Source organism: Manacus candei, unplaced genomic scaffold (assembly GCF_025592945.1).
Source record: "Manacus candei isolate 608988 ecotype Guabito, Panama unplaced genomic scaffold, ASM2559294v1 h1tg000028l, whole genome shotgun sequence".
Taxonomy (NCBI): domain Eukaryota; kingdom Metazoa; phylum Chordata; class Aves; order Passeriformes; family Pipridae; genus Manacus; species Manacus candei.
The window spans coordinates 33,557,063-33,580,824 of NW_026138076.1; the positions used below are offsets into that span (position 1 = coordinate 33,557,063).

At 37.5% G+C, this 23,762-nt stretch overlaps 1 protein-coding gene across 5 annotated transcripts in view; it reads left to right on the plus strand.

Moving 5' to 3' along the window:
* PPP3CA (protein phosphatase 3 catalytic subunit alpha) overlaps positions 1 to 23,762 on the plus strand; it is a 185,241-nt gene that overhangs the window by 112,061 nt on the left and 49,418 nt on the right. For all 5 annotated transcript variants that reach the window (XM_051790497.1, XM_051790500.1, XM_051790498.1 and 2 more), the window contains exon 3: positions 19,416 to 19,540. In XM_051790497.1, the coding sequence (XP_051646457.1) occupies positions 19,416 to 19,540 (125 nt within the window). The remainder of the gene's footprint in view (positions 1 to 19,415; positions 19,541 to 23,762) is intronic.

Here is a 23,762-nt window from a genome sequence, read left to right on the forward strand (position 1 = left end):
CTGATATTTTTGAAGTATTTTCATATGTTTTACAAGGTTTCCTAAGTCATTGCTTGTTTCTAGGCTCTGTCATGAAAGTTATTTTCTCCTCTTGTGACTCTCAGTATCATAACATTACAGACACTCGTTTTACACTAATATTATGGAAGAAGAAATGTTTTCTTTGGTACTTAAGCTTTTTTTGTCACTTACAGTAGCCTGCCTAGTCCTGTTAGGAGTCATCAGGCAACATGCTGTCTTTTGTGACCTTTTTTTTGAATCTTCTAGCTTTTGTTTTGGAAAAGTCAGCATAGCCTACTTAGCCGTCTTTATGAGTCCATCCAGAAATGATTTGTTGCATGAAGACATGAGTTAAGTCTTAGAAGTGAACAAGAAATTGCTAAATTTCTAAACGCTTCTGGGGTTATATAGTTAGAGAATATCATAAGGTGAGGAATAGATCTTTTGATTTATAACTGTTTTTTTTTTCTTTAGGAGCTTAGGTTAGTGTAATTTGCGTTGTGTTATGTTTTGGCTTGATCATAATGATGGAGAAATGTCAATATCTGTTGCACCGGTGAATTAATAATTTTCTTTCCTGAGGAGTACATGAGGAGTACTCTTGAAGAATAAACTGTGCTGCGGCATACCATACAGTTATTGTACTTCTATGTAAGTGCAATGAAATGAATGCCTCTAGTAACATGTGGAGGCATTTAATTATCAGAACCATTTGTTATCATTATTTGACTTGCAGTTTAAGAAAAATAGCAAGGAAAAAAAAGCCAAAACCCTCCTGGGAAACCAAAAGCTTTTTAGATGTGTTTTGTGGTTGATGTTTCATGCTTGTTAACTCCAGGATTTGCTTTCAAAGCCCTTTTAATAGAAATGCTAATGGGATTTTTCTCCATCTTACAGTGTGTGTGATAAGAGATTTTTTGTGGGAGAGCAACATGAGCTGCAAAGGGCAACATACCATTCAGTAAACTGTCCAGATCGCCATAAAGCTGGTGTTACTTGGGTAGTATTTCATAAGACCAGGTGAAATGATTCTTTTCCAGTCATTGCTTATATGCTTGTTTGGTGCTTATCAGTTTGCTGGTAGTCTGGTCTGAACCATGTGCTTAAATTTGTGCTTTAAAAGCCAAAGTATAGGTAGGAACAAAACCAAAACATCCCCCCTCACCGCACACTTGGGCTAGATGCCTCCTAGATGCCTCCCTCCCTATGGCACTTCTCACCTGCTCAGTGACAGCTTGCACCTGGAAACCGTTTTCCTCCTATCTGCAGTTGCAGTGATCTGCTGAAGAGAAATGAGAAGTTATTTGCTAAACAGATTAACATGGAGACTTGCACTGGTTTGATTGCAGAGCCTGGAGCTTCAGGTGGGCTAATTTACACTGATTTTTTTGGGAGTTTCCCTATTCCTGCAGGTCAACTGTTGTTGATCCTTAATACAGCTTGGATGTCCATCCATGGACTACAGCATCTGAGGCACAGTGGCCAGAGATTTAAGGAGGATCACTGTGTTACTTTCTGCGACCTCTTCATTTAGTTGTACAGTCTCTAGAGTCTGTCTTCAGTTCATGACAGCCAATCTTGGTTAGTACTTAATACCATGTGGATTATGATGATGTTAAGTCTTTATAAAAATCTTGCCTTTCATTTCCTTTATTTCAAAACTATAGATGATGTTTATTCCAGCATCTTAGGTCCTTCTGTGGGTTTTAGTCATTGTTACTGCTTTCTAAACAACAAAAGTTGACTCAAGTGACTCTAGGCTTGGATTTGGTGGATTTTTTTCTGTTTCTTTGGCTGTCATCCTCCCAAAGGTAAACTCATGAGATGAACAGCTTTGGTGAAGGAAAATGATCTAATGACGCTTGTTGGTAATTAGTTGTAAAAATAGGTTGTACTATGTGTATTTTCCTTAATTCTTGTTCATGCCAAGGCATCTTGCAAACAGGTTTTGTTTAGCTGTTGTGATTTCTGGTTTACATTGTTTTCAACTGGGAATGCTATAAATGCTTCTCGAATAACATGTCTGACTATCAGATGCATTCCCATGCCTGTAGTATTCACATCAGGCATGCCCTCTCCAAACCTAATACAGCAGGAACTACTTCCCCTGGAGGTGCAGAGAAGCAGAATTAGGTTTGAATGGAAAAATCAAATAAAGCTGAATTGAGAGGAGAAAGAACTGGCATGAGTTTCTGAAGTGAAGGCTGAGTGTATTGTATTGTAGGCTATAAAACCGCTTAATTTAGTGACTAGTGTAAATGGGGCTACTCAGCATAGCATGGTGCCTACCTCTGCATTTTATCGACTCTGTCCTTCACAATCCTTAAAAATGAAGTGCAGCAGCAGATATTACCTTACTTTATTGTAGAATAGCCACCTAACATTTGACAGCTGTTTTGCATTGTGAGTGCTATGCATTGAGAAACTAATGGCACAGAGTCTTTCTAAAGAAGTATTTTTATTTTTTTAAACAAAAAGTAAAGGAGATGTACATAGTTCCTGGAAGGGAATACCATATGCTGTAGGCTGTCAGCTGTCAGATGTCCTTCAGCAGTATCTGAATCTACTGGCCATCCATTCTGGTCCTTGCTCAGCCTGGCAGCACAAGGCGGGATGACCTGGCTCCACACCAGTCATTGCAGTGCCATCATGAACGTGTCGCCTGTGATGCTGTCTGTGTAGAAGCAGGCTGCAGTGTAAGAGCTGTGAAAGTGGGGATGGTGCCTTCATGGTGAGAAGACCTTCATGCTGACTCTTACACAGAACTCTTGATTCATACCAAGTCAGAGTCCCAGCTGATGCAGCTCTTCTTGATAGATAAATTATGAAAATTATAGGAGCTCAGCAGAGTTTGAAGGCTTAGAAAGCATATTAAACTGTAATGCTGTTTTGCAGCCTCATACGCTTTTTTTTGTGTGTTGTGAAGCTGCTGTTTTCCACTTTTTTTTCCTGATAGTTTTCAGTATAAACAACAACATACTTCTCTTTTTGTTTTCTGTTGAAATAAAATTCTGTCTAATAATATAAAGAAAGCAATGAGAGAGAATTTTTGTCTGGGATGCAAAATCTGTATATGACTCATGCATATGGGTAGCATTAGACTGGTGATTATAGAGGACCCATTTTCTGTAAAAATTGCCTTGAATTAAACATGAAACTTGATTCTAACTTTGAATATACACTGGTTTTGTTTACTTATTCTTTTCAGAATGGCAGTTTTTTTGGCTTACATAATTTCAAAAATAATGGATGGGAGTAGATTATTAGATTGACAGCTGTTGTCTCAAAATTCTATTCAGGAATTTTTTTTCACATCTGTACTTCATTTGTTCTTGGCTTGTCACTCAAGTATAAACCTGTTCCTGTGTTGAGACTGAAAATCGATTCTGGGTGTCCCAGGTTTTGATACAGTCCAAGTTTCAGGACAAGCAGGGACCTTAAAAGCCATACTCCCTTCCTTCTTTCGTGTTGTAGCTGTGCTATCTTTGTACTGATGTATTGAAAAATAGGGTGTAATGAAGCACAAGGGAAAGAGTAAAATAAAAGTAGGGAATTATAGTTGTAAAACACATATTTAGAACAATTTTAACACCCTGTCTGTACTTGATTTCAAAAGTGTATGGATACATTTGCATGATCATATTTTTTTCCTTAGCATTGCTCTTTCTGTATTTCTTGCAAAGTCTGCATCTGCGACACTGAACCCCTCACTGTCTCCATTCCTAAACAGTCTGGCCAACAACAGGCAGCTAAACTGTTTGATTAAATCAATATATTTTGCCTTCATTTGTATTTAGGCAGCCCTTTTCATCCTGAAATGATTACCTAACTAGGTAGCAGAAACAAACATTTTTGCTTGTGTTATTTGATATGTATTTTGCTTGGGATACACATGATTTTGGAACTAAAATACAGCATTTTTTGTTTCCTCCTGAGTGCAGAGAATTACAGTTCCTTGTATAGAGTTATCACTCTGTGATGGAAGTTTGGAGAGCTGGTTGAGTGACCTCTTCCAGCCCAGAAACTGCTCCTCTTGCACCTTGTGCTTTCCTCTTCTCTTGACAGTTACACAATTTCTCTGGCTTGAGGAATGTATCCCTCAGCAGTTCCAAAATGTAAATTTTTGGTTTCTAGAAATTTAGTGAATTAAAATGCATTTTAAAAACTAAGATACTCTCTTTTATGAAATAGCTTTCTGTTTTTTTCAAATGCTAACAAAATTACTTCATGCTGGTTAGCAACTCAAAAACTGCATCAGCCAACAATGAATATTAGAATTTGTACATAAGAATTATGAAAAACTGAAGTGAAGCTACAGGGAATAGAAATGACCTTTTAAGTTACCCATTAAACTCTTTTACTGTTGCCATTTACAGTACAGAAATATTTCCTGATTACCCAGCAAACTAAAGTAGCAAAAGAGGCTGGTGCTGATTCTTCTGCTAAATTTTTTATTTTACAGAAAAGCCAAGTTTTGCAACCTTCCACTTGCTTGCATTGTCGCTAATTGAGTTTTAAATGTTGCAGTCTGTTTCCTGCTGTAATGATGATTTATATCTTTCTAGTTAATGAGCCTAGATCATTAGAGCAGCCCTGTTCAAGGGCTGCCTTGAAAAGCACAGCAGTGTCACGGTCCACTGAAAAGTGGTGATTCTTTATCCTTTTACTTAAAAAGGAACTTCACAGAATAATGTTCTTGTAGGTGACAAACAAAAACTAATAGAGACAGAACCTCAGTCTGGGAAAGTATTTTGGCTAGTCAGGTGTGAAAAAAATCCTACAAATCATTAATATGAATGATCTACAGAAAGATGACAGGGTTAGTCCAGTTCTTAATGACTAGATCTTGTAATGCCACTTCAGGTGTGTGAGACTCTCTTAGTGTTTCACAATATCATCATATATGCCTTAAAGGACACTATAATTAAAGACAAGTAAGATAATGATATTTACCAATTTTGAGTAGGAAACCCACAAAGAAAACAAGTAGTAACTGTTTATTTGAGTATTTTGTTCTCCTTTGCAAATATTTCTGGAGGTGTTCTTTTCTGAAGTGAAACAATAGTCTGTAAATGAGATCTATGTGAGTTTGTAAATGAATAAAGATTTTATTATAAAGGGACTGCTGAATGCTAATAAGTTTCTTGACTGACTGTAAACTGCCCACTAATTTATTTAAATTGCAGAAATTATGTTCTTTAGTTGAGTTACTTTTATATAAGATTTGTATTCAGTCATATACAGTAAGCCAACCTGGAACTATCTTGAGACGAGGCGTACAGTGAACATTAAGAATTGTTGTTTCAGTGTAAATCACATCTGATCCTTATTGTTTACCCGTGCTACTACTGATGGCTCACTAAGACTGTGCAGTTCAAATAGGGTTGTTTTTTGTGGTGGGATTTTTTTCCTTATTGTTGTTGTTGTTTGTTTTTTGTGTGTTTGTTTGGATTGTTTGGCAGTTTTTTAGCAGAGATATGAATACTTGTAGTAGAACTTCCTTGTAATAATTTTAAAAAAGTTAAAAATGAGAAAACTGCTTTCTGGACTTCTGCAAGATTCGTGCCTGCTGCAGAAGGCTTGCTAGACTGCAGAAGTCTGAGGCAGCTTTGTTCTTTCAATTGCCTTGTTTCTGCTGTTTGTTTGTAAGAGTAGATCAACAAGAAGGGTACAGAGAAAGTCCCAAGTCCTTTCCTGCTGAAACTCAGGACTGGAAGCTGTTCCTTACTCTGCTTGGAAGGGACAGCTCAAACTCTTCCAGCACTGGGCGAGGATCTTCCAGACCCTGCCCAGATCCTGGGATCCCCTGTAGCTGCATACTTGGCTTGTCAGTCCTTGATGGAAGAGATGACAGTAATGGTGTCCATGGCATGTTTCTAATCCTCAATCCTCTGGGAGAAATTGTCAAAACAGTTCCAGCGTTTTAGGTCTTACCTATGTGGTCCAGTTTCAGTGTGTCTTTAATCCAATCTGAAAAGGTATTTGAAATTACCCAAATGACTTTTTTTTTCCATGTGTTTAGTTCTTAAAATAGTCTTTTAGACTTCTATAATTCTTAAAGTACTAACATTGATGAAAGGTGACACACTCTGTTCTTTGGTGGAAAAACCCAAATATTTTCAAGCTCTACGTACATTCTTTTGAGTTAAGAGAATTAATTGTTGGTTTGGGTTTTTTCAATTTTAGAATTGTGTTACCCAAGACAGCATGAAGAAGGAGAAACATGGGCTGAAAGCCCGTTTTTTCCACCTTGCATTTTTTCATAGCACATTCGTTAGCTCTACTTCCTGTGATGCATAGATATCCCTGCTTCTCTTGGACACCAAAAAGACAGACACACAATTACTTCTTTTGTGGGTGATGGTCTTCTGAAACCTGATTACCTTACTCACGTGTTTTCTGATGATAAGGTCCTATCTGCACTGACTCATATTTTTAGTCACAATGATATGTCTTCCTTTTTTTATAAGAAGCTTCTGTTGATTTTACTTTTTTTTTCTTTTGGTCACATGCTTTTCAGCTTTCTAGTGGACTATTTATAGTAGGTAGACTGTTGAAGATCTTTACTGAATTTTCTCTACCAACTTCAGTAATAAATACTTAAATTTGAAAATCATATGAAATTTTCAATGAAAATATAGGTTATAAAACTCTCAGAATATATGAAAACTTCTGGGTGTAATAAATACAGGTTTATGATCCAAGAGGTTTTTTTTTTTTACTACTTGGCCAGATACAAGATGCTAAAAAAAGGCACTGCCAAGCAATTTCTACAGTTCCAGTTAAGTACAGGCAAGCTCAAACAAACATATGAATACATTAGAATTTTATTATTTTTACGTCCCTGAAAGATGTCTGCCTTGCAGTCACTTCCAATAACCAACTAGGCTATTGCAATCTAGAGGAGTAGCAAGCAGCCTGAAAAGTCCATGAAGTGCAAATCGTGTGATTTTTTTCTTAGTGCATATTTTTCAATTGACAGTAACAAATCCACAGGAGAACTATTTCCCTTGAATTGCTGGACTGCTGAGAGCAAAACTTGATCAATCAGTTGTACTGACCATTACAAGGGAGAAGCAGCAGCAGAAATCTGTGCTTCATAAAGGAATCTGTAGCGAGGGCAAAATATTTTGTTTCATAAAATCAAGGCATCATGTTCTTGGGAATAAAACCTCTTGCGTGCTTGCAAGCAAGGAATAGAATAGCCAAAAATATGCATTAAAAATAATATAAATTCCATTATGAAAATATGTCTGCAGTGTAGAAGATAGCAGGTCCACTATTCTTCTGGTGTAAAGGAAGCAGTTAAGCTACTCATTGTAGAAAAAAACAAAGGGACTTAGACATTAATAAAGAGATTATTGGAATAAGAAATCTGAGTGATCCCACTTTTTGTAGCTTAAGTCTGTTGAACTGAAGTTGGAGTTATGTTTTCTTGTCGGGTGCTGGAGTCCAGACTTTGTCTGACAATATGTTGATGGTGGTAATATTTGCTCTCAGACAATAACTACCAATTTTGACTCTCTTAAGAACTTCTTTTTGTCTTTTCTTTTCTTGGTTTTTTTTTTTTTTTTTTTTTTTTTTTTTTTGTTAGCAACAATGTAAAATTTAAGCATCTGGAAGTATTCTGGACTCATAAAGACCTATAAACCCAGGATAGATGCAGACATGATTGCTCAAAACCACAATGGGGTATTGTGTGTTGGCTGTTTTCCTTACCAATGACAGCAATTTTATTGCAAGAAAATTTGTAACATTGCTGAATTTACTGCATTTACCCTGAATGTGTGAGAAAGTTGACTCTCTTCATTTGGCATTTGAGTTTTGGGTTTACTTTTTTTTGGTAGTACTAGTTTTTGTTTTGTTTTAATGAATGTTCAGCTTCCCATGATGATTCACTGTTTTGGTCGATGATTTCATTGTTCTAGTGAAGGATTCTGGTCAGAGAGATTCCTGGAGTTGCCTTGATAAGGGTCTGTGGTTTTGAGCACTTCTTTGGGTTTTCACTTGGCACTGACCGGAGATTGCACAGCTTTGTTGAGCCAGAAGTGCATAATGGCAGAGGTCGGCTTGGGATGGAACCTCACAGCCTGTAAGAGATGGTGAAAAGTGGCATTTCTCTCTGAAATTTAGTGTTAATGAGGAGTCACAAACACCCCACAGATAATAAGACTCCAGATAAAGAATTTCAAGTACAAGAGATACTCTGTAACTGTGAGCATTTCCAGCCGATTGCTTTTGTCAAATCATTTTTCACCATAAAGGTCTCCAGGGTCCTTGTTTTCTACAGCTGTGAGCTGGATTTAAAGCTATAGAAAGTGCATGTTAAAGAGAGATGAGGGGAATAAATGCAATTCTTTTAATACCATGGATAGGATTTTTTTTTTCAGGGCAAAAGTAAACTACTCTATGGCTAGTTTTGGGGTTAGTATTGTAGTAGTTATAGTTGGAAAGAACATTTTCTGGAATGATTGAAACTGTTAATGTTTTTGATCTTAGCCAAAAATAGATAGTGTTCTTTCTGAAAAATGAATCATTCTACAGAGCAAGAGAGTAAAAGGAAAGTTCTTTTAAAAAAAAGGGCTTAACCTCTTCAATCCCTGCATGAACATAGTGTTGTATTAAAAAAATATCACCAGTACCCAATTTGCATGCAATAGAAAGAGGGAAATGCTCATCTTTTAGTGCCCTGTTAAAGCATTATTTTGCTGTGTGCTCTGACAGGATTGTGTTACATAAAATATTCAAAGGAGTATATGCTTTGTGGTCTAATATAATGAGCACGTCTTTGGTTATCCAAGTGTGTTGTCAAAGTGCAGCTGATATTAGCCCGGTAAGGTTCTGAAGGATAAGCATCTCCTGCTAAAATACAGATTTGCCTTTTTGGGGTGTAAGTAATAGTAATTTAGCAGTACTCCTCTCCTTAAATGCATGATGCCTTACAGAGTTGGAATATTATGCTTGCACGTAGTAGTTTATACACCAGTCTCTGAAGAAGAGCAAGCATGTTGTTGCTTTAAGAGGAAATGGATTGTATTTTCAGATACTTCCTTTATTATAAATGCCTCGTTTAAATGCATGTACATTATAATTTCCCAAATCTTCGTTCGCGAAGCCTAGCCATGATGATGACATTATAATTTAAAGTACTGTATCTTAACAGAAACACTGTTTTGTATTTAGATTATGTATATGTCTAGGATTATGGTGTTCCATATTCCTTGAAAGCAGGTAATCTGAGAAGTGCTATGGAAGAAGTAATCACACAGCTCCTATCAGAATTAATGAACACTGTAGCTAGATCCTCTGACCTTCCTGAAAATCTTGTCCTTGCAATACAAAAAGCTGACTCAGAAGTTTATTTGATATCTGTACATACAACTTTTTATTAAAGTCCCAAGTCTGTGAGGTTATTTTTCTCATCTGGAACTGTAGCTGGGGATGTTTTCAGGCCATGTATATTCTGATTGCATGATTGGCATTTGGCTGGTCTGTTTGGCTGAGGCTGATACAAGCAGCAGAGACCTTTATCCTGCAAATGCAAAATGTAAGGTGGTGAAGGTCCTTGGATGGAGATACTGAATTCATATACACTTAATTCACATATCAAATTTAACCTAATCAAATGCCAGTGAAATCTTGTTAGACTTACTGGTGACGTATTAAACACTTATTTACCTCCCCTTGGAATGTCTGGTCTGTAATCATTAAAAATCTATCTGATAACTCTATATTAGAAGCCTGAAAGGATGTTATATTTGAGATTACTGATAGACTACAGACCAGAAGAGTGCCATAAATGCCAATTCAGGGTAATAGAATTTTTTTTCCAGTTTTTTACTATTTTTTTCTTTGCAACCTAGTGGCCTTCTCTTCTTATCTCTGTTTCTGAATAGCAGTACTCACCTCCCAAAACAACCTTCTGCATGTGATGTGGTTGGTGGCTTTCTGCCAAAGTAATACTTCTTTCCTGTCCCTCCCCTCCTCAGACTTTTTGGGGGTTTTTGCCCCTCAGCCAGACATTAGGAAAACAGTTGTCAATATACGGGGAGAGACTGATTAGTTTACTTGAGGAGCACAGTGCAGGAGCTAGCCCAAGTATGCCTTTCTGCCACCCCTAGTGCTTCCCAGAATCCTCTCTAACTTTCATCCACTCATTATGTATTGTAACAAAAAGGTTATACAAAGAAACATAATTAAGGCTATTCAGTTCATCAGCATGACTTCTTTGTGTTTTCTTTTAATAATCATCAGTGAGTGATAGAAGTTTGTTTCAGCCCAAACCATTCTATGATCCATGTTGATTTAGGATCAGCATATGGATTTAACCACCTACACAAGATCATGTTTAGGTATATGTTTTCAGCAAGAGGAAATTAATGTGATCAACTCTTCCTTGCACTGGTTCCTATAACTAATTGTCATAAGAGCTTTTACTTGGACAGAAATTATTTCTGCCTGAAAGCATTTTCCTCAAAGGTTAAGCGATTTTTACCAAGAATTAGATTTTTATAAGACTTTGGTTATGGAATTTGGATTCTATAATTTCAAAAAATCATCATCTGTGTCTTGAACTAGAATTGGGCACGTTTGCATGTTACTTGATTTCCTTAACCTTACACCCACAGAATACTCATAGTACATGAATACATGAATACATGAATACTCATAGTACAGAAAGGTTAAAGTAGTAGCTCAAGCCCCTTAAAGACTGGGGTGCAAAAGCTGAAGTTAAAGCTCAGTAGGTCTTCAGTGCTAGCTCTTTTCACTTGCATCTCCAAATTTAGGCTCAAGTGCTGAATTTGACTGAATTTCATTGAAGCTAATTGTGCTGGCTCTTCCAACTCAGAGTGCATACAAGTATCCATGTTGATACTGCTGCTTGCTTATTAAGAGCACAGGAATTTGAGAAATACTATTTTTATTTTCCCTTAACTTCTGTTTCTGGGAAATAGAGACAGTGTGCTATAGATCCAAAGGTAATGAACAAATACATTTGTTTGTGGTGAGCAAATATTTGTTTTCTGCTGCTAAGACAAATTGTTGTACTGAAGGAAGGAGGATGCTCTTTGTCATGGAGTATTGCTTCTGATTCTTAATAAAATCACTAGTGGGGGTGAGATGAAGCATAAAACAGGGCAGTGATGGCACAAAATGAGGAAACTGTGACAGCAAATGTTATCCCCTGGTGAAAATGGAAAACCTATATTACAAGCCAGCATGAACGGTTTTTGTGGTTGGGTTTTTAGATGCTAGGCATTCATATACTGAAGCCTGACGTGCTAATACTGCTACCATTAAAATCTTGTAAATTGTTGGGTGCTTGGAAGGTAATTGGATTACACTCTGTGAGGGTAATACTAAAATTCAGCATATGGAAGAGCAAATGAGGATACTATCCATCAAAGGTTTCTTTGGGTTTTATAGAACTATCACTGTGTCCATGTAATACCAGTGCCTTTGTTTTAACTTTACTGGGGTTGGGATTTGCACTGCCGAGAGAAAAACTAATTGTAAAGAAACCTGATCCTAAGTGTTGAAATAAATCATTAACAAAAAAAATATTGCTTTATTTGAGCTTTTCCTCTTCAAAAACCCTTTTCTCATTTTGCCTTGTTTCACCTTCCCTAAATTTAATTTGGAACATCGTGTTTAAAAACAGTCTGTGCCTGAACACTTTTTGTGCAGGACCTTCCTTCCTCACTGAAAGGGTTGTCTTCTTCTGGTGTGTTGAATTGTATGGAGCAATATGAGGATGTATTGTTCTCTCTCAGGCTAACCCTGCCTTCCTGCTGACTGAACCTGTGACTTTATAAACTATTAAAATTCCTTGGGCCTTTTGTTTTTTACATCTGTAAAACTGAGGATAAGAGAATTTTCCTAGTGCTATAAATAACCTTGATCTCAGGATATGATCTGGAAATCCTGATCCAAACACCAGTGAAGCACTTTCCTTACAAGTAATCCTTCTGATGGGGTTATTTGTGGAATATGCATTGCTTCCTGATGCTAAGGGTGCATTAACAGGAGATAATGACAGTATGCTTGCTTTTATATTTGCTATGGAGGATGCTCAGGGGCAGTGCTGACCTTGGAGGGTGGCAGGGGAAGAGACAGTTGTTTCTTTGATGTGTATGGGAATGAATGATGTTTTAGTCCTATCACGTTCTTTAACTCCCTCTGTGACCTAATTCAGCATCTTCTGGTATATGCGATGAAAGCACCTATCCCTGCTGATCTTGGAAAAAAGATCTGCAAAATATTCACTAGATTACCATCCCCTTTCCACTACAACTCTCTTATGTGGCTTTGACCTGGAATTAAAAGTTTTCGTTTAGCACCTCGCTGCTGGGACACCCAGGACACTCTCCTGAAAAATTCAACTGGGGTAGGGGCATGGAGGGAAGGGATTTTTCTCTACCAGTGTAGGTTTTATAGTACTTGATAGAGCCTGTTTCCTGAGACAGTTGCTTCTCATATTTCTTATATACATAAAGGCACTCCACTGCTGGCTAAGCTTATGTACCTGTTTTTTATTTTGTTTAGAGACACTGCAAATAATATTGTGACACAAAAAGTAATATTGTGGAGCTATTTTTAAAAACTTGTGGTGAAGATATTTTTCTAGGCTTAACAACTTGAAGGGCTTGCTGCTGCATGGGTTAGGGGTTTTTTTTTGCTTCACCACAGAATATTAATGACTATTGTCCTGAAGGTCTTTTCTGATGTGATGTTTTTCTTCTCTTTTTCACTCTGTCTCTTCAAATCAAGTGTCATTAATTTGTTCTAACCTTCAGGGAATGGTGGGAGAAAACTAACTCCTAATAGGAGTGAGCGTGGGTGATCTTTACAGACACTAGAATTTCAAGTGTTGACAGAGCAGAAGATAGTATAGTGTCCTCGTGTGTTACCCAGAAAAAAACTTTTTCCAAGTTTGTTTTTTTTTCCTCTGTATAAAGAAGGGAAGTTGACAACCAGACAACACAGGCAAATGTGGCCTTGATGGTTCATTTGCTGTTTCCTTTGCTGTACCTCTATGGTTAATGGTTTCATCTTCGGTTAAACAGGCCTCTTTATGAAAATACGTAATTACAGTTCTTTTAACGCCAGTTCGCTCTGGTAGTATAAACTCATCAATTCGCATGCAGTGATTGAAGGGAGAGGATAGATGACAGCCTGTTATAATCATGTTAGGTAACCAGATATGAATATGAATGAGATCATGCTTCTTTTGGAAATAGAGCTGCGTTGTTCAATACACCTAGTATAACAAACATTCGTAGGAAAGCCCACTATGTTGAGTCTTGTAGTTTTGTTAGGACAAGTTACCTAGTGAGCTGTCTAAATGATTCTGACTTTAATTTGAGTAAATAATGAAGTCTGCAAGTTCCTTTAACATCTCACTTATAAACAGGAACGGAACTCTATGATGATGAAACAATGTATGTAACTTAACCACAGAGTTTGTGTCTTGAGCAGCGCTTCAGTGAGCAGCTACAAACAAAAACTTCTGAAGTTTCTTCTTTTATTTTGTACTTCTCCTTCCTTCTTGTTCTCCAAAAAATAAGGAAGAAAATTGCTCTTTCTTTAGCAATAAAAAAAAAAAAAAAAGCAGTGTGGAATAAAACTGTGGTATTCTGAACGTTTCATATTGCTGTGACAATATATAATGTTTCTCAGAAACACACTTGGAAACAAAGCTCATTCAAGCTGAAAGATTGCATAATCAAAGACATGTCACCCTTATATTGTGCTTAAATTTTGAGGAAGACAAGAGCCTCCTGGTTAACAGTTTAGCCCTTCAGGAACAATACAGTAGTTTTTCTTGAAGCACCTGAGAATTTCATGCATATAGCTCTTGCAGATGTTTTCCCTCAGATTTATCAGTTGTCTAAGAAAGCCCAGTCTTTGACAACTCAGCTACAAAAGTTGGTCTAGGTGTTTTTACTTTGCCTTTATGTGTCCCCTGTTGCTTGTAAGTACTTCGTCCTCACTTGGCTTCTTCACTTAGTCCTTTGTAAGTTTTCATTGCTTCAAACTACTTCCCTGGAGAAATGGTTAGGACATACTTTTCACTGGGGCATGCAGCCTCTTTACCATCTTACTTTGTAGATCTGTGCAAAGGACTGTCCACAAGTCAGCTCAGACACGTCCAGGTTTACATTGTCCACTCATTCCTTAGTCAGTAAGGATTTGTAAGTACCAGGTGGCCTTGAAAAGCAGTAAGCTCTTGGAAGCGTTTACTCACTAATGGAATGGTAAGCAGCTAAACACTTCCAAAACATTGTACAAAACAACCTTCTGTGGGATTTGCAGTCTGCATTCTGCAGTGTAACTCAATAGGGTGTTTTTCTCCCTTAGGTTTTTCAGTATCATGTGCTGCTTTGCTCAACCACAGTCTCCTGGTTCTCAGTGCAAAAACATCCCTAGCTCAGTGATTGTAAAGAACAAGTTGTCAAGTGATGGATATTATTCCCTACACAGTGGTTTAAAAGGTGTCTTTTCTTCATTGTTTTTAATTGTCATACATGTGTGAGTTTGCAGATGTTGCTTCAGAAGCTGATGAAAAGAGTGTTGCCTATCTGCTCCTAATACCTGATGGCATTTGAAGATGAGAGTATAATCTTGTGATACATGGAATGGAAATTCACTTAAAACAGTAATGGTATTTTACTATCAGACTGTAATGTTGCGCCAATTAAGTATATGATAAATGGGAAAATAAGTGCAGCATATTCAAACTGTTGCAGATAGAAAATTTGTGAATTGACAGTGTTTAATGTACTATGAATATAAATTTTGTTCTTAATAGCCAATTGGAGTGGGAAACCACACAGAATAATCTCTGGATTGAGTCTCTGTGTAGTGAAGGGCATTTAGTTATCTGAAGGAAGGTAGGTGAAAAGCATTCACAGACGTTTTATGTATGCCAATAAACACTGCACTCTAAATCACTGTTATACCACTTTGTCATCTATAAATAACTGGCAAAACCACTGCTAAGCTTTGGATTTCCTTCACTACTAGTACTACTTGAAATCAGTGGTTCCTGTTTCAATATTGCTTGTTCCTTTGACATAAATCAAAGAGAGATCCTCACAATGAAGCCATCAGAAACATAATTTTAATTTGTACTAGGATGACAAAAATATTTCTCCTGTCTCTCTTCCATGTCTAATTTCTATTTTAAAATAAAATAGTATTTTATAGACACTTATATTCTGGTGCTATAGGTTAAGATGGTTTAGTGGGTCGAAGTAGTCATCATAACAAGTAGGAAAAGCTGCTTAGAAATGTGATTTCTCAGTAATTACAGGGGCAGTCCTGTGAAGTTGAATCTTGTGGTGGGGCCCATGTCTTCCCTGAAAACTTCCTCAACTGGGATAAATTTCCAAGGAGTCCACAAATAACCAGTGTTTCTTAAGCTTTCCGATTTTGCCAACAGTTAATTTGTTGAAGATCAGGACATCAGCTTTAAATAGCTTAAAACATCGGTTTACGACTGTGTTGTGCAGTTCTAGGGCTTGCTGTCTTGAGAGGTTAGGTATGCTATTGGAAGGCTCAGATAGACAAATTCTTGAGCAACAAGTTTGGAGCCTGAACTGATCCCTGAAAATAGTAAGCAAGTGGAAATGCTGTTTTGTTGATGACCAGCAGCAATTTAAGAAAATAAAGGAAGTTGAAAAGCTCTGGGTAAATTAAGCAGAGCAGTCTTTTTAGGGGAGAAAAAATTGCTGTCAGATTACTTTGTTATCATAAATGGATGAGTGTAAAAAGGCTATGATTTGATGTCACTTTGGGGGAATCAGTGATACTGGAAAATACTTGAATTCCTCCTCTTGTATGTTTTTTTGTACAAACACAGTAGCTTTTACTGTTCATCCCACACACATACAAACCATGTCTTATGTTCCCTTTGCCCATAGTTTAAATCCATAGTATGTTGATCCTGGAGATCTTCATTAAGAATTGCATTTCCTGCTTCACTGTGCTGGGCATTATTTTGTTGTTATTTGATGAAAAAACATTCATATCTCTTTGCATGTGTTGTTCAACAGCAAGTGCTCCAGTACCAAAAAAGGGCCTGTCCAAGTATAAAAAAATAGGACTTGCCTGGCAAAATTGACCAGAGTGACAGATCCAGTGGCAATGCTTGTAAAAGAGTAAACCTGACTATATAATAACTAGTGTGCTTTTAAGTTTTTCTTTCTGTAGCAGGAAGGAGGAAGGTATTGGACTTAGTTTTGTAGAAGCGGCATGGAGTGGATATGGAGCCTCTCCTATGGGCTCTTGGGACAGTGCTGCATGGTTCTTTGTTAGTGAACACAAGATGGGAAGACTATGACAGAGTTATTGGCTGGTGGATGTTTTGGAATGAATGGAAATATAATGCTGGATCTCTTCTGTCCCCACCTAATGAAAGATAAAGAATCAGATTCACCTTCCAGGGAAATCTTCCAGATTTGAGGTTCATAAGAATTTAGAACTGGAAAAGAAAGGTGACAGAACTATAGCATTAGAAACAGTTGCTTTCAAACTACAAATGGAGCACAGTACTGTATGCAGGCAAAATTGCCCTTTAATTTACTTGTAAATAAGGCTGTTCAACAGAATGTGAGTTTTACACTGCAAGGATGTTTCAAGTTTATATGTGCAGACCTGGAAAGTGTGAAATCCTTAAGATATTCCATGCTATTCCAGGCAAAATACTGATTGGATTAACTGTATGTAACTGTAGTTTTTCAGTAGGAGTTCTGAGATCTTACCATAATAAATTGAATCTCAATGCTAACTCTTAATTTTGAGTATCTTCCTCCCACTGCTTTTACCTGCTGATTACATGCTTCTCTTTTGGAATGACTTCAATTGGCAAGGTTGGCTTTGGGGGCTGGGCTTTTCAACTTTCCATCTCAGGTTGGGGTTTTTTTGTCGTGGTGTTGGGTTTGTTTGTTTGTTTTTTCCTGGATACATTTCTGCATCTACTGCCAAGTTTAAAAGAAGTAGGCTGCTCTGTGCAAAGTGCCTGGAATATCAATCTAGTATCAATTCTCAAGACCAATTCAGAATTTTGCAAGTCATGGGATTGCAGAGCTCTGCACTTTTTATTTCTGTCTTCTTCACTGATTTGCTCACTGCTTTTCTGACTTGTGACAAATCCATGGACATACAGCTACTTGGAGAAAGCTTTCTGGTTTCTCTGTAAAGGCCTCAATATATTTACCTGTTCACACATCTGCATACCAAAAAAAAAAAAAAGTCTAGTTTCTTTGTGCTTTAAGTGAAAGTACAAAAGTTAAATCCATTTAAAAATCTTTCAGTCTTGTTCAACTTCAGGCTTTTGCAGTTGGAGCAAATGGGGGCGGGCGATAATTGGTAGAGCTGTACAGTTACATAACTAAAAGCTTTTCTGCTGGAAGTTAGGAGAGCAGATTGCCTGGCCATCAATATGCGACACGTGTTTTTAATCTTCCCACAGTGTCCATGCAGAGGAGTACAGTCAAGAAGTTTGGTAGATTAATGTGTTCAAATGAAAGTGTTATTGAAAAATTCCTTTTGGGATACAGATTTATTTTTTTTTAAGAGAAACAGTGGTGGTGTTATACCACTCGAGGATTTAAATAGTATTTATTTTGCATAATTAATGGCAGATATTATTTTTAGGTAGAAATTGTAACTGTTGATGGCTTTTAGCATGAAAGTTGTCATCTGAAACTCACAGTTGGGAGTCAACTTGGAAAAAGATCATACAATGTAGCACAGTGGTGATAAGATAAAATATGCTATTTTATGGGGAAAATATCATGTTACTATCACAGCAGAATGATCAGCTAGCAAGCAATCGTGAATACTATCACCAATTTCACATAAATATTCATGAAAGAGTGATTGGGACATCGGTGGGATTTTTCTGTATTCAGGGGGTGGGTGGTGGCTTGGTTTTGGTTTGGATGGGGGTTGGTTTTGGTTTTTTTTTTTTTTTTTGATGGAATGACACTATATAGGTGCTATTATTAGTGTATACATTTAGAGAAAAGGGATACGAGTAAAAAGTATAATGCGACACTGGACTGAGATGTGACACTTTTTGCACTGTGAGTTTGTTGGTTTTGGTGTTACAGCTGTTGTATATAGTCCTTTTGTATCTATATGGAGGTGTGACTTCATGCTTCTCTATGGTGCGTGAAAAATGTGAAGTTTGCCTATCCATGATGGAACAAGACCATTACATCAGAGAGACCATCTGAATTCTACTGAAGCTGGGCTGCTGTTGCCAGGCTATCTTGTGTCCTTGATTTTCTTCAGTTACTTCATAATCACCCTCAGAGTTTGAAAATCAATTTTTTTTTTTTAGTCACTAAAGGGAAAACCAGTCTAAACTGACCTCAGTAAGTCAGAACTGTTAACATCTTCTTTGTTAAGAATCATTGCCATAAAAGTCCCAGGCTTGGCCCTAAACAGGGTATGTGTGTGGGAAGTTCTACTCTCTTGGGTAGAAGAAACAAAGCAAGGCAAAACAAAGCAGGTTTTGACACAGCACTTTTGGTTAGGCTTCCATGGGGTTCTCCAAATGCCTTGCCTACCCTCCTGCTTGAAATCACCTGCTTGAAATCACCCACCAGGGAGTTTGCAATTTCACAAGATAACCAAGCCAAGGTCTTGCCCTTAAGGCACAGACAGAGGCATCCCCACTTAGCCCGGGCTGTGTGTCACTTGTGCCTGGTCTGTCACGTTTACTGGAGTTACTCTTTCTAGGGAAACTCCCTGTTAGATTGACTTTACTGCAGTGAAGTAGAACAAATCACAATTATATGAGGTTAAATAAAAGGGTAGAGGTTAAAACATGAAACACCAGTGTCCTCTTGTGTGAGACATGCTTTGGGAAAGTAAGCAGACAGTTTTTCTGTACAGAAACCAGAAGTCAGAAGTGTGTCGGTTTAACCAGTGGCATGCACAGGACAGGCATGCTTTGCATTTTATGGAAAACCTGTTGGGGTTCCTCTAGGTTTAAGACTAGGAAAAATAGAAGAGTAATGTTAAAAGAAAGAGTAACCTTGCTTGAACATGTTCTCTCTTTCAGGGCAGCTTTGGTTTGTCTTACTACTATTGCCAGTATTGTGTGCTCTGGTCGGCAGTAGGAGGAACAGACAGATACCTGTGAAAATAATTATAGGCTAGATTTACCTGATGGCTCTCCTTTAATTATTTGGTAGCCTTTTGCATGCACATATATTGATGTACATCATAGAAAAGCAGCTTCTGCTGAGCACTTCTGCTGGTGCTCACTAGTTGTTTAACTAGTGAATGATGCACAAAATTGCAGTAACACATTTCTTATAACACAATGACTTTGGAATGTGTGTGCCTAAGATGATCTTTGTATGATGGATCTAAATATTGCTCCTCTTCTCTTCTAGTTTGTGGAGACATCCATGGTCAGTTCTTTGACTTGATGAAACTGTTTGAAGTGGGAGGTTCTCCTGCCAACACGCGGTACCTCTTCCTTGGGGACTACGTGGACAGAGGGTACTTCAGCATTGAAGTAAGTTTCTAATTTCTGGTTGTGGCTGCAAAACTGCTTGCAGCCTACTATGTGTATGTAGCATCGTAACTAGTTCAGGAATACTGAGGCTCTTTATAAATACCAAGTTCATTTTGCTGGTGGTGTTTTTATAAAGGTTGCTTGGAATCCAGCCAAATCCCGCTATATCTCTGCTGGAAAGCTGACATAGAATGGACCTTGGTGCTAACTAGCTGCCATCCAAATATAGCAGAGAAGACAAGTCACTCTGCAGCTTGCACAAGCTAAATAGGACGAATAGACGTGAGGTATTAGAAAAGAGACATAACAGAAAAACTAAACGAACAACCCATAGTTTAGTTTGACTGGTGGGTTTATTTGATCTGAGTTTCCTTGATGTGAAATTTTATGAAAATTGAAGGACTGGATGGGAAGTAAATGGACAAAAGGGCAGCACGTAACATGCTGTGCTGAAGAGAATAAGTTCTGTTTCGATATGGCATGAAGGAGTGCATGATCTCTGGCTTTTGAGGCAGCACTTGAATCCACAGAGAAGAAGTGATGCATGAGCGCCCAGTTGGTGGTGCCGAGACCTGGTGCAGACTCCAGCGTCAGGTTGTAGAATACAGAGGTCAAATGACATCATCTTTAGATGGCTAGTGAAAGAAACAGTGTCCTGTCTAACCTGTCCACCTTTGACTAGAAGTGAGTCAAATACCAAGTAGAAATCCTTTGTTCCAGTGCTCATAAAACAAACTAGATTTTTTCTGCTGTTCAGTGTTACTGCTTGATTTTTCAGACTGACAGACGAGGTGCACAACTATTGAGTAAAATCTGATCTGGATTTGTTTGTCTAGGTCAAATCTGATCTAGTCATTGAGCGGTCAGTCAGAAGCCCTTGCAGCAGCTTTTGAGCTACAGCTTGACTGCTTTTGCTGAAAAGTTCAAACTTGAACTCCCTCTGTGTCAAGGGAGAATGCCCATTATCTGTTGGAAGCAATATAGATCATATGATACATGTCTGTGTGTCTGATAGATAAGATGGCATCATGTGAGAACAAATATACTGCTGTTTCATTCTATGTACTATGTCTTAGTACACTGTTGCCATACTGATATAAAAATATATAATACCAAGCAGCTAAGTTGTTTATAATGTGTAAAACGGATCAGTGCGTTATCTTGCCAGTGTTATATTAATAGTTTGAAGTTTCTTAAAAATAAAATACAGTAAAACTACTTCTGCTTTATTAGTTAATTTTAAAACTAATTTCAAATGTTAACAGAATCTTTTGGCACATCTTGCAAATAGAAATATCCTATTCAAAGTACAAATGCTCTAAAAACTTTAGAATTGCAAGGTTTTTTCACTCACCTGCCAGAAATCAATATAGTCAGGATTTAGACTCATACTGAAGTCAGCACTTTGATCATGATTTTTTTTGAGCTTGAGTTCATGATTTTCTTAAGAACTGATCCACAGTGAACTGTGAGCTAAGTTGTTGTTGTGGATTACCATACTGGATCACTTGGGGAAGGTTGGGAATGAGTGGAGAGGGAGCTTCACAGACTGAAACCATCGTGCAACTCAGTCTTGAACTGCCATTTTTCAATTGTGATAACCTCATTCATATCTCCTGTAGACTTCGACTGAGTCAAGTTGTATCCAGAAGAGGAAAGTTTTGTCTTCATTTCTATGTATATATGCCTTTAATATAACAGAACAATGGATTTGATTCGGCTTTCAAGTACTTGTCTGACAGTCTACCAAAATTTGTTCCAGGGCTATTACCAGTTAAAGACAATAGCAAGCCATATAAAACAAAGAAAAAAGCTCATGCATAGGGAATAAGCCCCTAAAAATTCTTCATTTAGCAACCTATGCATATGTACTTAGCAAATTGTATTCTGAATTCAGTTTTTCCGTTCTGGAACACAACTTTTTCACTAGAAGCATTACTGGCTTCTACCAGTGCCGAAAAATATCTCAGCTGTCATTTATATTATTTCTTTTTATGTAAGGTTCTCAAATAACTTTTTTTTTTTTTTGGTCACATAACTGATTTTCCCCACCTGTCACCTTGATTAAAGAATGCCTTTGAAAGGAAAGGCAGGTTTCTGTTTCATAAGTGTATTTGGATGTAGAGCTGTGCATTCAGGCATGAACTCAGGACAATAAGTAGTGACAAGGAAAGGAAAGTTGTGAAGAATGCAGCTTGGTATTTAGAGGGGAAGGATGCTTTTGGTGGAGAGGGGGACCTGAGTACATATATCAGGCACCAGCTCTTGCCAGTACTTTGTGCTGGAGAAGTCACGGTGGTAAACAGCCTTAGCCTGGCCTTGATGCATATTTCTACCACACCATAGTGATCTTTCTTCCATCGATCTGTTGACTCCCCCTTCTGCTATGTACATGAGACTATTGCACTTCTGGGGTCTTTCCAAAAGAATTAAATAGCTAATCCAAGGTACTAATCACGAGTAATGTAAGCTTTAAAAAAATTTCCCCTTGATTGCCGTGTGATACCTAGCGTAAAAGTGACACCATTGAGCTTAGACCTAGCTGAGTTCTGATAGTGGGCGAGATAATCCTTCTCTGTGGGCTGCAAAGCATTTGTGATTCTTCTGGATGAAAGGTACTACATAATGCAAGCTATTATCATTAAGAACAGAGGAAGAAATTGCATAAGGTAGGTGGAAGGCATTTGATAATACAGAGGAAAAGAAAAGTATTTGTATAAGGAACTTGGCAGAAATGTCAGTCCTTGCCCTGTGTAGCTTTTGATCCAAGGGCTCCATCCTTCACGTGTGTGTTCCATTTTAACTGGAGTTAGGTTCGTTGCTTGAAGAGGGGGGGGTCTGTTTTATGTCTTTGAAATTAGTTCTAAGCAAGGGGTCACAGGATGAGAGACTAATAAAGAAATTACAACAGGTAAAATTTAAAAGTGTCAAATTGTAGGTAGAATGAGATGAGGTTTCTCAGCACAGATGGAATATTTATCCCATAGCTATGTTCTCTTTCCATTTGATCTTTTGTGAAAGCCTGGGCATTTCTTCACTTAAAATAACAAATTTCTGCAATCTGATGTGGTGTGTTTGTTTCCTCGGTTGTATAACTGATAACATTTTCCTGTTGTGCTTGCACTCTGCCAGGGGTTTTACTCCAGAGTAGAAAACCCTCAGTTCTCACGTTCAAACAAGTTTTATGGTCATGGAGAGTAAAAACCTAAATGATCAAAACAGAGGACTATTTTTAAATCCAAAGAATAGTTAAAGCATAAGTGGTTGTGCAGGAAGGAGTTGTAAGGAAGAATGACTAATCTCTACCTGAGTCTGAAAACTCTCTTTTGAAAGGCAGACATAAATGCTGTTCAGTGTAAGGAGTAGTATACATACAGACTGTTCTTCATCACAGTCTTAGAAAAATTAGGGTAAATACCAACTGTAATGTATTAATAACATTGTGTAAATGAACTCTTGGAATTATTTTCTTTCTCAATCCCATAGAACAACATACAAGCTTAAATGTCAATTGATTATCATAAGGTACATAGTCATAATTTTTGACAGAGCAAAGTTAAGATATGGAGAATTAAACCAATGTTCAAAATGAACAAAACTGGAGTTATGTTTTAGGGTTCAAAACATGGACACATCTTCATTTCCAGAATGCAAAGACTGAAATTCCAGGAGGTGAAACCAGTTTTGTGGTATTTTCAGCAAGAACAAAGTGAGGGGTTTGGCATGAGTCTGGAATTTGACCATTGGACCTTGCACCAATTGAAAAAGCATCTGGTACTTTAGATGCTTCTGAACTCAGTGAACTGCTAGAAATTATTAACTAGTCTCTCTCAAGAAAAGAATTGCATATAAATAAATTCATATTAATAAACTGCAGATGAAGTTAATGCTGGTGGAATTGTGTGTTTGTTATCTCTCAAGTCTCTGCACTTTCTAGGAAGAACAAACACCTTTCAGTTTCCTCCATTGCTTTAGTGTGTTAATTTTTTCCAGTAAATATCTTGATTTAATGTACTTTGGGCTGGTCAGAAACAGTTCACTGGTGAAGTCAATAGGTTTTTCACTTCTCTCAGAGCAAAGAAATTTCCTGGACTTTAATTATCCTAAATTTTGTTGCCCTTTTCTTCTGTATACCAGTAGCAAATATGTTTCTCTGTAGCAAGAATTTCCATCTTCTAAGATCTTATATTTTTGCATGGCGGTGCTCCTCAGAGCTGTGAAT